General features: G+C 46.0%; 1 protein-coding gene across 3 annotated transcripts in view; it reads right to left on the reverse strand.

The window, feature by feature from the left end:
* Positions 1 to 5777: 5777 nt before the first annotated feature.
* Positions 5778 to 17930, reverse strand: part of eme1 (essential meiotic structure-specific endonuclease 1) — a 31977-nt gene continuing 19824 nt past the window's right edge. For 2 of the 3 annotated variants that reach the window (XM_071393782.1, XM_071393783.1), the window contains exons 5-9: positions 12346 to 12467; positions 11876 to 12020; positions 9155 to 9270; positions 8826 to 9015; positions 5778 to 8727 (exon numbers count right to left, since the gene is read on the reverse strand). In XM_071393782.1, coding sequence (XP_071249883.1) covers positions 8551 to 8727; positions 8826 to 9015; positions 9155 to 9270; positions 11876 to 12020; positions 12346 to 12467 — 750 coding nt within the window. In that variant the 3' untranslated portion in view covers positions 5778 to 8550. The remainder of the gene's footprint in view (positions 8728 to 8825; positions 9016 to 9154; positions 9271 to 11875; positions 12021 to 12345; positions 12468 to 17930) is intronic. The other variant, XM_071393785.1, reaches the window with a different exon arrangement.

Here is a 17930-nt window from a genome sequence, read left to right on the forward strand (position 1 = left end):
TGGCGGCGATCAGATCCGGCAGTGTTTGGGATTGTGCTAGGTCAGGGAGCGCTGTTGTTGGTTCCGTAGAGATGCTGTAACATTGGGCGGACTTCCTTAACTCATGAGCTTCAATTGGTTGCGGAGGAGCCGCACGCCTGGGGGCTTTCGGCCACTCGTTCTCTGGTTGGGACAAGAATGGTGGTCCCAAGCTCCAGCGATGGGGTTGAGCCAGTTCCTTAAGGGTTTTACCGCGAGTAACATCATCAGCAGGATTGTTTATGCTATCAACATACCTCCAGTCCTGGACTTCTGTCAGGTCTTGGATTTCCGCAATGCGAGTTCCGACAAACACCTTATACCTGCAGGACTCCGACGTGAGCCAGGTCAATACAGTGGTCGAATCACTCCAGTAGATGACCCTTTGGATTGGCAAGGTGAGCTCGGCTCGCAAGGTAGAGGCCAACTGGGCTCCGGAAAGGGCAGCACTGAGTTCCAGCCTAGGCATTGACAACTGCTTCTTGGGTGCGACCCTGGACCTGGCCATGACAAAGGAGACATGGGTGTGGCCTGCCTTATCCTCCACTCTTAGATAGGAAACCGCCCCATAAGCTCGCTCCGAAGCGTCACAGAACACATGCAATTCCAGGCATGATCCCAGTTGGTCAGCACAGGGTGGTACATAACATCTTGGCATTTGGACTTCAGAGAGCTCCGATAATTCTGTTTCCTAACAGATCCATCGTTCCACTAGGTCAGCCGGATGGATCGGTTCATCCCAGTCCCTCTTGGTCTGCCACAGGTCCTGGACTAAGACTTTGGCCCGGGTTGTGTATGGCAGGATATACCCAAGGGGATCGTATTGACTGGCCAGTGTCCGATAGATGGTGCGCAGAGTGGGGGTTTCGGTACTCAGGGCTGAGCGGTGCTTGTACCCAAGGGTATCCGGTATGCAGCTCCATCTCAGTCCTAGAGTGGGCTCTTGTGGGTTAGCACCAGACTGCGATAGCCAGAGTTCACTGCTACTGGACCTAGCTTGTGGCGGGAGGTGCTGGATAACCTCCGCTCTGTTACTCGCCCACTGTCGGACCTCAAATCCCCCTTTGGACAGGAGATTCCGTACTTTATCGAGGAGTGCTTTCGCTTCAGCCGTGGATGGGATGCTCTGTAAGCAGTTATCCACATAGAAGGCATTTTCCACTGAATCCCATACTTCTGGGTCACTGTCTGGGTGCTCCCGTGCGTGTCTCTGCAGAACGTATATGGCACAGCAAGGACTGCAGGTGGTGCCAAATGGGAGTACTTGCCATTCATAGATGGTGGGCTCTGCGTCTCGTTCCATATCTCGCCATATGAACCGGAGCAGTGTGGTGTCGGAAGGCAGTAGACGAATCTGATGAAACATGGCTTTGATGTCTCCACTGATGGCTGTAGAGTGCTGCCGGAACCGGAGAAGGACACCGAGCAAGGAAGGACCTAAGGTTGGTCCCGGGAGTAGACAGTCATTCAGGCTTTGACCAGCAGCTTGGAATGAACAATTGAAGACAAGTCTGTACTTCCCACCGTGTTGCTGGATAACATGGTGAGGGAGATACCAGGATTCGCTGAGTGGGTTTCCCTCTTCATGAGCGGTCACTTTTGTGACATAGCCTGCCTTCACAAGGTTATGAATCTCCCGGTTATGAACTTCAGCAAGCTCAGGATTCTTCACCAGGCGTCGCTCCGTTCCACGCAGTAGTGGGAGTACAGCCCGTGTTGTGGTTGCCAGAAGAGGATGGTTGGGCACCCGTAGCAGTGGGGTCGCGTACCTCTGAACGCCATCCAGTTCAGTGGTGGTGGTGCGCTTCTCCAGGAGGTCTAATGCATAGGAGTCATGTTTCGAGCGGGTGACCTCCTGTAGCTTCCGGTTGGAGAAGGTGTCCATCTTCCAGAGCATCTCTACATTCCGAAGGAGGTCAGTGGCTGCACAGGGGGATGGAGCTGGATTGCTTCTGGTGAAGAGGACTTGCTGTGACTGTACAGCTTGGGTGGAGAGAAGTAGATGGACTGGACCTTGCACAGCCCAACCCAAGGATGTATGGACAGCAATGGGCCCTCCTTCTGGTCCAGCTCGTATAGGCTCAGTCGGGGTGACGAGATGTGGGTGGTCTGACCCAATCAGGATAAGTGGCGCTACTCTGGCCAGGTTAGGAAGAGGCAATCCTCGTAGATGAGGATATTGTTTCTGTAGAACACTTACCGGGCAGGAGTGCTCCGCAAGATTCAAGCCATCTGCCGCGAAGGCATTGGTGATGTTATAGGTCACGTCCCTGTTTCCTGAAGGTGAAATGCTAAAGGTCACAGCAGAGCCTTTCATTTGGATAACATCATGTCGCACCGTTCTGAGATTAAGGGTCTCGGGGGTCCCCTCCAGTTTTAGCTGACGGGTGGCCGCCGTGAGAATGATCGTTCTTTCTGACCCATCATCTAGAACGGCGAATGTATCAATGCTTCTCCCTTCACTTTGCAGAGTGACCTTGACCACCTTCAACATAACCCTTGGAGACCGGTTCTGCTGGTCGAGGTACAGCTCCTTTGCAGCTCCTACCATGAGCATACTCTGCTCCTTCTGTGCTTGGGGAATTACATCATGCAACACTGTGAGATGGATTTCCTTACAGCGATTGCAGGGTTTCCTCAATGTGCAGGTCTCCGCCTTATGGCTACGGGCACACTTGTAGCATCGCTCGCCTGAAGTGATCCAGGCCTTCAATTGAGTTTGAGTGAGCTTTTTTACCCTGGGGCATGAGCCAAGGAAGTGCCCCTTACTATTGCAATATGGGCAGTAAAGTTGGAATTTGATGTTCTTGCTCTTGAGAGGGGTCTTCTTCCCGGGTTCCTCCCCGGCTTCACTATTTAAGTACATGGTAGTGGGATTTGGCCTTTTCTGTCCCCCCTGGCGTTCAAACTCCTTCCTTCCCCCGTTGGCTATGGCTGAGATTGTGGCCTGGTGAGCGATACTCTTCGCCTTTGCCTTCACCTCCAACCATGCGGCCAGGTCTCTGAGAGCATAGGTGCTTCTCGAGCCCTCTTTCAGGATGCCCTTGTTCAAACAATGTTCAATGAAACTGTCTCTGAGGTATACTGGAAGCTTGCTAAGAAGCCTGTCCACGTGGGAGCCACATTTCAGCTCGTTCCCATCTTCTCCTTTAACAGATTGGAGCATTGAGGTCAGGGATTGGACAGCCAGGGAGAACTCTTGGAAGGCAGCATGGTCTCCCATTTTAATTGGAGACGTGTTCAGGATGTTGTTTAGTTCATTCTGGACTAGCTGGCGTGGCTCACCATATCTCGCCTTCAGGGCCTGGAGAGCAGCAGTGTATGGTGTTGCGGAGTGCATAAAAGATTGGGCCAATCTGTATGCACTAGGAAACCGCAAATGATCCATTAGTACTTGGTATTTGTAGCGTTCTGACAGATGACTGTGAATACCCAGTAGGCTCTCCAATGCCATTTCCAAAAGGACAAATTCACTCTCCTTTCCGCTCTCAAAGTATGGCAGTTTGGGTCTGGGAATTCCATAGGCTGAGGCTACTAGAAGTTTCATAATATTGGCTCCCTCTTCTGGTTGCGTGAAGGATAAACCCGGGACTTCTGATGAGCCCACTGTGGCCTCGTTGGGCCGGTCCCCTACTGTCCCAGACCCTCCATTGGTGGCAGACGGAATTGGGTGAGAGCCCTCCCACCTGATGTTTGAGGACTGGCCTGGTCCTGGACGAGAGGAACGATTTGCCGTGGTTGGTAATTGGCGGAAAGGCGAAGGAGTGATGCTTTGTCCACATGGAGGAATGCTAACTTGTGTCACTGGCATAGAGGGCGTTGGTGGAGCGGCCTGTCCCCCGTGCTCCATGTTGGCTGTTGACCCCAGAGCCTCCGGGGATTGTGTGCCATGCTGTACCAGAGGGGCAGATTGGTAAAGAAAGGCAGACAGGTCAGGTCCATGTGGAGGGGTGGTCAGGTCAACTCCCTGTTCGTTCCTCTCCAGGAAGGATGAGACCATCCGTGCCTCCTCCAATTCCCTTCTGGCTTGACGGTGCCGTCGCTGCTGTGCCAGGTCCTTGGCAATGAATTCCCGTTCCTGTAGAGCACTACGGGCCTGCACATCCAATAGGTGACATCGTTCATCAGCCTGTCGTTCCTCCTCAATCTGACGCTCAATTTCCTCCAAAGCTAATAGTTTCATCCTCTCTTGTAGGACAGCGGTCTGTGAATCGCTGAGGGCTAGTGAATGGCGGCTGCCATGGCCACTTCCAAAGGGGTATCCACTGGTCGAACTCCCACTCCGTCTAGAGTGCCTCGACGATTTCCCTTTAGTTAAGGAGTGAGCGGAGCCTGCCTCAGGAAGCTGGTTGACCTGCGCTGTGGGAGTCACCTCCATGGGTTCTTCCTATAGACCACTTTCCTGCTCCAACGCAGTTTCCGGTGCTTGGCTCAGAGGAGATGGTTGATGGCTGAAACGTACAGTTGATCCATCACCACCTTGAGCTCTAGTGGGCTTGCCCTTTGATGTCGAAATCTCGACCACATAATCCTTAAGATAACCAGGTGCTTGCCTGGTTCTTCTGGTGCTGCTGGTGGTTGAGGATGAAGCCTTTGTTGCTTTAGGCTTAGCTCCTGGATATTTCCTTTGTTCCAAGACCTTTCCCTCAGCTGCTCTCTCCTCCTCTCTTCTTCCTTCCAGTGGAGACAATTCTTCCCTCTCCTCCTCCATTTCACCTGTCTTTGGTTGTCATCATCCGGTTCGAAGGACCATTGAAAGATTAATGGAATCTGTGTGGGTAGCTGGACAGGTAGGATGACTGACAGTGAAGGTGAACAGGTGGTCACGTGTCAGGTGACAGAAGAATGGATGAGACGGAGGCAGGAATTCCTTTAACCATAAAGTGGTATATTTACTGAGTAGTCTGTGGTGGATTCATGGACGCACAGAACTTCTCAAGCAGACGGAGTTAAGGAAGAGAAAGCAGCGAGATCAGGCGATGGCGTTTTCCTCCTTTTATGTGGATGAGATCTGTCGGTCATTGCCACCTGACCTAATTAAAGCGCTCTGGCCCAGCTGAGTAAGTGGACATGAATTAAAGGATTATTCCACCAACTCCATGGGCCTTTTCTACAGTAACCGTTGGATAAGATGAGAAAAAAGGAACCCGCAAACTGCACTTTACGTATCGGCCTCACGGCTTTTGTGAGTTTTTTGAATTGGCACCCTTTATGTAGACCTAGCCCCACCCACATCCGTTCCACGCATTGAATGGGTTGGCGAAGGAAAAACAAATAAGTGCTACCAAATATAACAATATGCATTTCATAAATGTTAGAATAAAGTGTGTCCATAAAACATATTAGTAAAATCACAATGAGGACATCGACCTACCAAGCAAGTTTTCATAAATCAATGGGTACAGCTTAAGAAAAACAGAGTAATCTGAAATAGGGGCATAATTCATGTTCAAATTTACAACATAACATACTTAGGCATTTCATCATTAAGACCTTTAGGAAATAATGTCTGGAGTGTGAAAATCCCAAAACATTTATTTTACTCAGAGTATTACATATCACCTCCCTTGTCTGATATCTTAACTTTACGCCACAAAAATCTGTGTGGTAAATATACATTGCTTTGTATAACAGTATCTGCTGAAGACCAGAAGCTCCATAAACAACCTGTTAAGGTGGTACATTACTCCCTTTTTACTCTTCTTTCGCTCTCTCCTACAAAATGAAATCTCCTGAAAAGACAAGCCCAGGATCCCCCAAAAGTTTCTAAAATGTAATTTAATATACACACACACACTTATGGATGCAAGTATACACACATGCAGACATGCACACACCCAAGCTCATAGCTTTCAATGTTAATTAAATTATTTCTAAGTTCTAGGGCAGCTGAAAGAGAACGTGATCATTGAAAGGCTTTTTTGTCTCTCCCGTCAGATGCCTGTGAGCTCACATTGGATCCAAACACAATACATTATGATCGGTCTATCTGAGGGGAACAAGGTGGCATGGGGGGGAAAGAGCGGAACACATCCATGGTATGGTCACAGGTTTACCCACAAGAGGCAGGTGCTGTGTGAGCCGATGTTACTGGGAGGCAGAGTGGAGTGAGGGAAGATGTACCGTGGCAGTGACATATACGTTTGCAGACAACAGTAGTAGGCCTGATTACCAACAGTGACGAGACAGCCTACAGGGAGGTGGTGAGGGCCCTAGCGGAGTGGTGCCAAGAAAATAACCTCTCCCTGAATGTCAACAAAATTAAGGAGCCGATTGTGGACTTCAGGAAACAGCAGAGGGAGCACGCCCCTATCCACATCGATGGGACCGCAGTGGAGAAGGTGGAAAGCTTCAAGTTCCTTGGTGTACATATCACTGACAATCTGAAATGGTCCACCCACACAGTGTGGTGAAGAAGGCGCAACAGCGCCTCTTCAACCTCAGGAGGCTGAAGAAATTTGGCTTGGCCCCCAAGAACCTCAAACTTTTACAGATGCACAATTGAGAGCATCCTGTCGGGCTATATCACCGCCTGGTACGGCAACTGCACCGCCCACAACCGCAGGGCTCTCCAGAGGGTAGTGCGGTCTGCCCAACGCATCACCGGGGGCACACTGCCTGCCCTCCAGGACACCTACAGCACCTGATGTAACAGGAAGGCCGAAAAGATCATCAAGGACATCAACCACCCAAGCAACGGCCTGGTCACCCCTCTATCATCCAGAAGACGTGGTCAGTACAGGTTTATCAAAGCAGGGACCGACAGACTGAAACAGCTTATATCTCAAGGCCATCTCGAGCCGGCTAACACCCAGCACCTTAGAGCCTGCTGCACTATAGACATGGAATCACTGGTCACTTTAATAATGGAACACTAGTCACTTTAATAATGTTTACATACTGCTTTACTCATCTCATATGTATGTAGTGTATTATATTCTACTGTATTTTAGTCAATGCCACACCGACATTGCTCATCCTAATATTTATATATTTCTTAATTCCATTCTTTTACTTTTAGATTAGTGTATTGTTAGATACTACTGCTCTGTTGAAGCTAGGAATACAAGCATTTTGCTACACCCGCAATAACATCTGCTAAATATGTGTATGTGACCAATAAAATTTGATTTGGTTTGATATAAAGGAATCAGCCAGTGGGGATGGAATAATTAAGCTGTGCTTGGAAACAATGACAAATCCTGGTCTCTGACTAGTAGTTAGTGTCAGGCACAACAAGTATGCGCACATCTCAGAACTCTACCCCAGCTCCAACAGAGTAAGAGTATCTGGACTGGACAGCTGGCATTTTGTCTTTCTACAGTGTCTTCTCTGGCACACTGACCCATCTGTACACATTCGAGCCCCTCTAACCAACATTTGCGGTTGATTCAGTGACTTTGCGCCAGGTAGCCAATACTGCACAATTTAATACGGCACTTCCCCCCAATCCCCCAGTTCCCTGATACATGTGTAAATATGGTATTTTAAATCGTGCCTTCCTGTATTAAACTCATGCTACACAGTGTATTCTATTCTACGGAGCCATTTACTTTATGTTTGTATCCTTATCTTTTATTATTCTTATAGTTTTTGCATTGTCAAGAAGGAACCTGCAAGTAAGAATTTAATTGGAGAGTATATACACCATGTGTATCCTGTACATACTTGAAACTAGAGTAGCCTCCTGTGTCCTGGAGGAACACCTGACCTGAGTATTCAGAATCACAATCTTCTGTGAATTGTGGCAACTGCAAGATGAGATATTTTCAACTCTATTCAAACAGATAAATACTCACATAACTTTCCACACTGGAGTCACTAATAAACTATGTACTGTTAATTAATATTTATGCAAGTACAAGACAAGGAACATTTTATCTTTTCCCCTGTTCATTATTGTCATTTGGAAATAAACCACAAAAAAACTTTTTTAGAAACTCTGGTTGGATTTAGAGTTATTGTGGTGCTCTTGTCTAAACTTGTGAATGTACCTAATCCAAAGATAGGGAAAAGTTTAGAAACAGCAAAAAAAGAGCATTAGAGACAACTCACTAGTCTTATTTCTCTAACCCACCTGTGTGCTATGTAATGTAGGTGGTGTCTATTGACTATCTATTTTGGTCAAAATCCCATGATTGTATTAGACGCTTTAATAAAATAAAATGTATGTATATTACAAACCAAGGTGGATGTCATAAAACAAGACACTATCCAAATCAACATTGAAATCCAAATGTCACTGTGCTCCCATAGTTCACGGAGTGTATTTCAAACCTGTTCCTGAGGACCCACATATGTGTTCCAGCCCCGAACGAACATGTCTGACTCAATGGATCAGCCAATCACAAAGTCCTTGATTAGTTGAATGAAGTGTGTTAGTGCTGAGCTGGAGCAAAAGCCTACACATCATATAGGTCCCCAGAGGCAGGGCTGAAGACCAGTGATGAAGAACACAGATTTAAAACATCAGTCTAACTCCACTCTTCCACTACTGAGGTCACTGGTCAGATGCATGACATCATAAAAGGGTCAAAGCGTGGAGTCCAGGGTCTGCTGGGGGTCTGATGATGTCATCACCAGGCAGAGACGTTTGGAGAGCTCAGGACCAACCCGGCGAGTTGTGGAAGTCACGCCCTCCCCTCTGCGAATCAGGAGGTCCGATAGCAGTGACAGTTTCTCACGCTCTGACTTGCACCGACTGTACGCCTGCCAACGACATCACAATGCGGAGAGCAATTGTGAGATTCAGTGTGGGGAAAACAAAACATGCTGTATGTGTGCGTACGTATTGTGTATGGTTTTACCTGGTTGAGTAGCTGTGGAGAGGGGTAGGCAGCGAGGATGGCAGAGGCCATATCTTGGCTGACTCTGTTCAGCTGCTGGATCTGTCTCTTCCAGACCTGCAGCAGTCCTTTCCCAGCCCTGTCCACTTTCTGGCCTCCAGCCCACTCACTCTCCAGGTAGAACGAGAAGCCTGTCTTCTCCCTCTCTCGTCTGGAGACAGACACACAATATATGAGATGTTACTCCCTTACAACTCTGCACAGCTGTATATTGTAATGACTTACTGATTAAGTGGTTCTATATTGAAATTACACAGTTGACCATTTATCTGTCACAGCAGCTCACTCACTTGAATGGGGCCTCAGCTACTGCTTTGGTTGCCATGGCGATGTGGTCAGAGAACTCCTTCCAGGTGGACAGGAAATGCACCTGAACCCCCGTGTGTAGCTGCAGGTGTACCACGGCCTGATGGGATGGATGTTGGAGGACCAAGAGAGACTGTTACAGAGGTACTTTGGAAAACTGTCACACAAGTGTCCTACATGACATGAAGCATGTAGGCTTACCTTTACTCCATACAAGTGGACATGGGTGTGCAGGGGAGTCATACACTCCAAAAATCTGAGGGGGCCCAAAGTACGTGAGGATGGCTGGGGGGTGGTCTGTAGGAGTGCTAGGCCTCCCGACCGTAAGTTTGAGAATTTAGCATTTTTCAAACACCTGAAAACAGCTTTTTCCTGCTATCTAGACCCATAATGTATGTAAACAAATGTCTATTTTTCTACATATCTAAGCATACCTCGAGCTGTCTGTATCCTCCTGAGGGTGGTTCTTTTTTTAAAGAAACTAAATATGCTTCTCTGCATCTCTACTAAAATCTGGGAAAAATTTAAAGTGGCGAACCGTGACTATTGGACTTAGGCCTTCAGTTGAGATTTTTTTCTCTCCAATACTTCCTATCCAAAATCATGAAAACAACCGATACAGAGCATCACTTAATGCGCCCGACATAATATTATGTAGTCGGACCATTCTAGTGCAGACTCTAGCACAGGAGAATAAATGCTTTTTGATGACAAAATCAAAACGGGCCTGAGCTGTGCTTCAGGCTGCAGCTCACACAGAGACAGCACAGGGACACAATAGCAGCGGTGTGTGTAAATCATGGGGGAACCAAGCCAGGGGAAAAAAGCCATATTACAACTTATGTTGTGATAATTGCGTTGTTAAGGCTACTCTATACCCATTAGAATTGCATTCATATGCCACTGTGATATACACAGTGTACAAAACATTTGGAAAAACTTCCTAATACTTTGTTGCACCCCTTTTGCCCTCAGAACAGCATTAGGGCATGGACTCTACAATGTATAGAAAGCGTTCCACAGGGATGCTGGCCCATGTTCACTCCAATGCTTCCCACAGTTATGTCAAGTTGGCTGGATGTCCTTTGGGAGGTGGACCATTCTTGATACACACAGGAAATTTTTGCGCATGAAAAGTCAAACAGCGGCGCAGTTCGTCACACTCAAACCAGTGTGCCTGGCACCTACTACCATACCCCATTCAAAGGCACTTAAAATATTTTGTCTTGCCCATTCATGCTCTGAATGGCACACACACAATCCATGTCTCAATTGTCTCAAGGCTTAAAAATCCTTATTTAACCTGTCTCCTCCCCTTCATCTACACCAGGGATGGGCAACTGGCGGCCCGTGGGCCACCCCCCTTTTGAAGGCCCTCGGATCAATCCTCCCCTCCTCCCTGAACGCAACATGTAAAGTGTTGGTCCAATGTTTCATGAGCTGAAATAAAAGATCCCAGAAATTTTCCATACTCACAAAAAGCTTCTCTCTAAAATGTTGTGCACAAATTTGTTTACATCCCTGTTAGTGAGCATTTCTCCTTTGCCAAAATAACCCATCCACTTGACAGGTGTGGCATATCAAGAAGGTGATTAAACAGCATGCTCATTACACAAGTGCACCTTGTGCTGGGGGCAATAAAAGGCCACAAAAATGCAGTTGTCACAACACAATGCCACAGATGTTTCAAGTTTAGAGTGAGCATGCAATTGGCACCAATTGCTACACTGTCCTTCTCATAACACATATCAAAGCTACAAGCTAAGGTTAAATCTACACCTGGTTTCCTCTATCGTAATCACTCCTCTTTCACCCCAGCTGCCAAACTAACCCTGATTCAGATGACCATCCTACCCATGCTAGATCACGGAGATGTAATTTATAGATCGGCAGGTAAGGGTGCTCTCGAGCGGCTTGATGTTCTTTACTATTCGGCCATCAGATTTGCCACAATGCACCTTATAGAACACATCCCTGCGCTCTATACTCCTCTGTAAACTGGTCATCTCTGTAAAACTGAAGCAAGACCCTCTGGTTGATGCTTATTTATAAAACCCTCTTAGGCATCACTCCCCCCTATTTGAGATACCTACTGCAACTCTCATCCTCCACATACAACACCCGTTCTGCCAGTCACATTCTGCCAGTCACAAACTGGACAGTTTTATCTACATTCAAAGACTCAATCATGGACACTATTACTGACAAATGTAGGGCTGCTTCACGTGATGTATTGTTGTCTCTACCTTTTTGCCCTTTGTGCTGTTGTCTGTGCCTAACAATGTTTGTACCATGTTTGTGCTGCTGCCATGTTGTGTCACTACCATGTTGTTGTCATGTTGTGTTGCTACTATGCTGTGTTGCTGCCATTCTATCTTAGGTATCTCTTTATGTAGTGGTGTGATGTCTCTCTTGTTGTGATGTGTGTTTTGTCCTACTTTTTTATTTTTAATCCCAGCCCCATCCCTGCAGGAGGCTTTTTGCCTCCTGGTAGGCCTTCATTGTATATAAGAATTTGTTCTTAATTGACTTGCCTAATTAAATAAAGGTTAAATAAAAAATAAGTAAGTAACCTTGTCCGAGACAGATCGGCCCATAGTTGAGTTGGTTTCAAAGACTAAAAACTTGCTCATATAGTATTTGCAAAGACAATTCCACACACTATATTATCAAATGATTACCAGCTGCTAATGATGACAACCCACCTCCTCTACCTCAACTCGAGACACCTTGGGCAGTGCATCACCTTCATCTTTCTTCCTCCTCTTTTTCACCGCCCCCTTTCCTGCTGCTTGCTCATCCCCCAGAACCGCATCCCGGAACTTCTTCTGATTCTGGGATTTCTGGGATCTGTAGGCAAAACAATGTTTTTTGGGGCAAAATGGAGGACTTTTATGGGACACAGCTTGACGAAGTTTGATGTTTCTACAAGAAACACTTTTCCTTCCTCCAAGTCACACTTATTTGAAATGCTAACATTTTATAATAACTTCTAGCAATAAACCATTTAATTATGAATGCTTACTTTTTTTAAATAAATGATCAAAAATGCTTTATAAAACTATAAATACCCCCAAGGGGACAGTTGCATAGTACCTTGTCCCTACATAATGCACTTTGTAGGCAATATGGTGCCATTTGGGACACAGACCACATCCCTCTCCAGCCCCCTCACCTGAAGTATTTCTCCAGGTCTATGACCACCAGACTGGGGGTCCTGCCAGGGTTGCGAGCCTGCAGACCCAGGGTCCAGGAGGTCAAAGAGGCGCTACAGTCTGCACCTCCACCCCTCTGTTCCTGGGTAACATACAGACAGGGAGGAGGGAGGGAGGTCAGAATCTGGTCACAGTGTATTGCCTAATAGTTGTAAAAGTGTCCTGGATTGATGCAATTATTATCAGCACAAGTGTTGAGACGGCAACGGTTGTTTTGTGTATTTTTTTACGCATTTTTAGCATTAAATACTGTACATCATCAATGTGTGACTATGCCTTCTTGGTTGTTGTTATTGTTGCTCGACAACAAAGTATTTTTAAGCAATAAGGCCAGAGGGGGTGTGGATTCTGGCCAAAATACCACGGCTAAGGGCTGTTCTTAAGCACAACGCAACGTGGAGTGCCTGGATACAGCCCTTCCCTGAGGTGCCTTATTGCTATTATTAACTGGTTACCAATGTAATTAGAGCAGTAAAAATAAATGTTCTCATACCAGTGGTATACGGGTCTGATATCACAGCTTTCAGACAAAATCAGCATTTAGGGCTCAAACCACCCAGTTTATAAATCAGCAATATGCTACAACAAAACATGCCAATATGCTCTTCTGGGTCATTGTCAATGGTGAGCCCATGTCAGCATTTTAGGATGTTGTGTTGTAGCCTCTGTAAGCTTTTCACTCATCATTATTCAGGGCTTTCTCCTATAGATCTCCATTTTTATGGAACAGTCTGCCTACCCATGTGAGAGACGCAGACTCGGTCTCAACCTTTAAGTCTTTACTGAAGACTTATCTCTTCAGTAGGTCATATGATTGAGTGTAGCCTGGCCCAGGAGTGTGAAGGTGAACGGAAAGGCTCTGGAGCAACGAACCGCCCTTGCTGTCTCTGCCAGGCCGGTTCCCCTCTCTCCACTGGGATTCTCTGCCTCTAACCCTGTTACAGGGGCTGAGTCACTGGCTTGCTGGTGCTCTTTCATGCCGTCCCTAGGAGGGGTGCGTCACTTGAGTGGGTTGAGTTACTGACGTGATCTTCCTGTCTGGGTTGGCGCCCCCCCTTGGTTTGTGCTGTGGTGGAGACCTTTGTGGGCTATACTCGGCCTTGTCTCAGGATTGTAAGTTGGTGGTTGAGGATTTCCCTCTAGTGGTGCGGGGGCTGTGCTTTGGCAAAGTGGGTGGGGTTATATCCTTCCTATTTGGCCCTGTCCGGGGGTTTCTTCGGATGGGGCCACAGTGTCTCCTGACCGCTCCTGTCTCAGCCTCCAGTATTTATGCTGCAGTAGTTTGTGTCGGGGGGCTAGGGTCAGTTGGTTACCTGGAGTACTTCTCCTGTCTTATCCAGTGTCCTGTGTGAATTTAAGTATGCTCTCTCTAATTCTCTCGTTCTCTCTTTCTCTCTGTGAACCTGAGCCCTAGGACCATACGTCAGGACTACCGGGCATGATGACACCTTGCTGTCCCCAGTCCGCCTGGCCTTGCTGCTATTCCAGTTTCAACTGTTCTGCCTGTGGTTACGGAACCCCTACCTGTCCCAGACCTGCTGTTTTCAACTCTTAATGATCGGCTATGAAAAGCCAACTGAGATTTATTCCTGATTATTATTTGACCATGCTTGTCATTTATGAACATTTTGAAAATCTTGGCTCTCTCTAATTTTCTCCTTCTCTCTTTCTTTCTCTCGGAGGACCTGAGCCCTAGGACCATACGTCGGGACTACCGGCCGTGGTGACTCCTTGCTGTCCCCAGTCCGCCTGGCCTTGCTGCTATTCCAGTTTCAACTGTTCTGCCTGCGGTTATGGAACCCCTACCTGTCCCAGACCTGCTGTTTTCAACTCTTAATGATCGGCTATGAAAAGCCAACTGAGATTTATTCCTGATTATTATTTGACCATGCTTGTCATTTATGGAAATTTTGAAAATCTTGGCTCTCTCTAATTTTCTCCTTCTCTCTTTCTTTCTCTCGGAGGACCTGGGCCCTAGGACCATGCGTCGGGACTGCCGCCCGTGGTGACTCCTTGCTGTCCCCAGTCCGCCTGGCCTTGCTGCTATTCCAGTTTCAGCTGTTCTGCCTGCGGTTATGGAACCGCCACCTGTCCCAGACCTGTTGTTTTTCAACTCTTGATGATCGGCTATGAAAAGCCAACTGAAAATTATTCATGATTATTATTTGACCATGCTTGTCACTTATGAACATTTTTGAACATCTTGGCATAGTTCTGTTATAATCTCCACCCGGCACAGCCAGAAGAGGACTGGCCACCCCTCATAGCCTGGTTCCTCTCTAGGTTTCTTCCTAGGTTTTGGCCTTTCTAGGGAGTTTTTCCTAGCCACCGTGCTTCTACACCTGCATTACTAGCTGTTTGGGGTTTTAGGCTGGGTGTCTGTACAGCACTTCGAGATATTAGCTGATGTACGAAGGGCTATATAAAATAAAATTGATTGATTGATTGATGATACATTCATGTTTTTCCATAAATCGTGGCATTATCAGGATTAATTTAGAACTGTTCAGAAACATGTTCTTCTCTTACTTGAATAGAAAATGGCACAAGACATTATTCACCATTCAATTCTGGTCGTGCAAAACATAACCCACAACAAGAAAAAGCTGCAAATGCATCCAAGGAGTTTGTAGAATTACAAGCTTGATGTCGTCATTGCATGCAAGGAATACAGGACAAAATAGTCAATTTTTGACTACTTTCATACACTTCATTTAGCTCATTAATCTAGAGGTTCACATACTTTTTCCCACAAAGAAAGTGAATGTTGGATCAATTTGCTCAATAAAGAAATTAAAAAGTATAATTGGTTTTGTGCCATTTTTTAAAATCAGATACACTTCATCTATACTCAACAAAAAAATTTAAGCAACATAAAAAGTGTTGGTCACATATTTCATGAGCTGAAATAAAAGATCCCAGAACTTACCATTTGCATAAAAAGCTTTATTTCTCTCAAATTTTTGGCACCAACTGGTTTAAATCCCTGTTAGTGAGCATTTATCCTAAATCAAGATAATCCATCCACCTGACAGTTGTGGCATATCAAGACGGTGATTAAATGGCATGATCATTACACAGGTGCACCTTGTGCTGGGGACAATAAAAGGCCACACTAAAAATGTCTCAAGTTGAGGGAGTGTTCAATGTCATACTGACTGCAGGAATGTTCACCAAAGCTGTTGCCAGAGAATTTAATGTTAATTTCTCTACCATAAGCCTCCTCTCCAACATTGTTTTAGAGAATTTGGCAGTATGTCCAACAGGCCTCAAATGCAGACCATGTGTAACCACACCAGCCCAGGACCTCCACATCCGGCTTCTTCACCAGTGGGATCGTCTGAGACCAGCCATCCGGACAGCTGATGAAACTGTGGGTTTGCACAACCGAATAATTTCTGCACAAACTGTCAGAAACGGTGCCAGGGAAGCTCAGCTGCGTGCTCGTCGTCCTCACCAGGGTCTTGACCTGACTGCAGTTCGGCGTCGTAACCAACTTTAGTGGGCAAATCCCGGTTTCAACTGTACCGGGAAGATGGCAGACAGTGTGTATGGCGTTGTATGGTTGAGCAGTTTGCTGATGTCAACATTGTGAACAGAGTGTCCCATGTTGGAGGTGGGGTTATGATTTGGGCAGGCATATGCTACAGACAACGAACACAATTGCATTTAATCAATGGCAATTTATATGCAGAGATACCGTGACGAGATCCTGAGGCCCATTGTTGTGCCAATTATCCGCCGCCATCACCTCATGTTTCAGTATGATAATGCACGTCAGTATGTCACAAGGATCCGTACACAATTCCTGGAAACTGAAAATGTCCCAGTTCTTCCATGGCCTGCATTCTCACCAGACATATCACCCATTGAGCATGTTTGGATGCTCTGGATCTGTGGACAACAGCATGTTCCAGTTCCCGCCAATATCCAGCAACTTCGCACAGCCATTTAAGCGGAGTGGGACAACATTCCACGAGCCACAATCAACAGACTGATCAACTCTATGCAAAGGAGATATGTCACCACAATCCTTTATTTTTTTTTAAAGTATCGGTCACCAACAGATGCATATCTGTATTCTCAGTCATGTGAAATCCATAGATTAGGGTCTAATGAATTTAATTCAATTGACTGATTTCCTTACATGAACTGTAACTCAGTAAAATCATTTAAATTGTTGCATTTATATTTTTGTTCAGTGTATTAGTACATTTTAGGTCAAATTTATGCAGAACTAAAGAAAATGCTAAAGTTTTCAAACTTTCTCTAAGCACTGTATGCATATAATGGTGTGTACATACATTATGGACAGTATATTAATAGAAAAGGTGTGTACAGCTGTAGTTACATAAAATGAAGCTTGACTAGAATACAGTATATACAGATGAAGTGGGTAAAAAACAGTATGTAAACATTATTAAAGTGACCCGTGTTCAATGACTATGTAACAATTTGTAAAGTCAAAACAATTTCAATGTTTGAGGAAAAAAATGCATTCTCATCTTTAGATCAGAGTTGTAGTTGTACTGACTTACACAGTGCCTTCAGAAAGTATTCATACCCCTTGACTTATTCCACATTTTGTTGTGTTACAGCCTGAATTCAAAATTGAATAAATTGTATTTTCTCACCCATCTACACACAATACCCCATAATGACAAAGTGAAAACATGTTTTAATTGAACATGAAATACTGAAACTAATTTACATACAGTACCAGTCAAAAGTTTGGACACACCTACTCATTCAAGGGTTTACCATTTTCTACACTACCTGTTCAAAAGTTTGAGGTCACTCAGAAATGTTCTTGTTTTTGAAAGAAAAGCCCTTGTTTTTTGTCCATTAAAATAACATAAAATTTATCAGAAATACAGTGTAGACATTGTTAATGTTATAAATGACTATTGTAGCTGGAAATTGCAGATTTTTTAGGCGTAGAGGCCCATTATCAGCAACCGTCACTCCTGTGCTCCAATGGCACGTTGTGTTAGCTAGTCCAAGTTTATAATTTTAAAAGGCTAATTGATCATTAGAAAACCCTTTTGTAATGATGTTAGCACAGTTGAAAACCGTAGTTCTGATTAAAGAAGCAATAAAACTGGCCTTCTTTAGACTAGTTGAGTATCTGGAGCATCAGTATTTGTGGGTTCGATTACAGGCTCAAAATGGCCAGAAACGTGGCCTAAGTGGTCTAAGGCACTGCATCGCAGTGCTAGCTGTGCCACCAGAGATTCTGGGTTCGAGCCCAGGCTCTGTCGCAGCCAGCCGCGATCGGGAGGCCCATGGGGCGGCGCACAATTGGCCCAGCGTCGTCTGGGTTAGGGAGGGTTTGGCCGGCAGGGATATCCTTGTCTCATCGAGCACTAGTGACTCCTGTGGCGGGCCGTGCACAGTGCACGCTGACCAGGTCGCCAGGTGTACGGTGTTTCCTCCGACACATTGGTGCGACTGGCTTCCGGGTTGGATGTGCATTGTGTCAAGAAGCAGTGCGGCTTGGTTGGGTTTCGGAGGACGCATGGCTCTTGACCTTCGCCTCTCCCGA

Source organism: Salvelinus alpinus, chromosome 3, assembly GCF_045679555.1.
Source record: "Salvelinus alpinus chromosome 3, SLU_Salpinus.1, whole genome shotgun sequence".
NCBI lineage: Eukaryota > Metazoa > Chordata > Actinopteri > Salmoniformes > Salmonidae > Salvelinus > Salvelinus alpinus.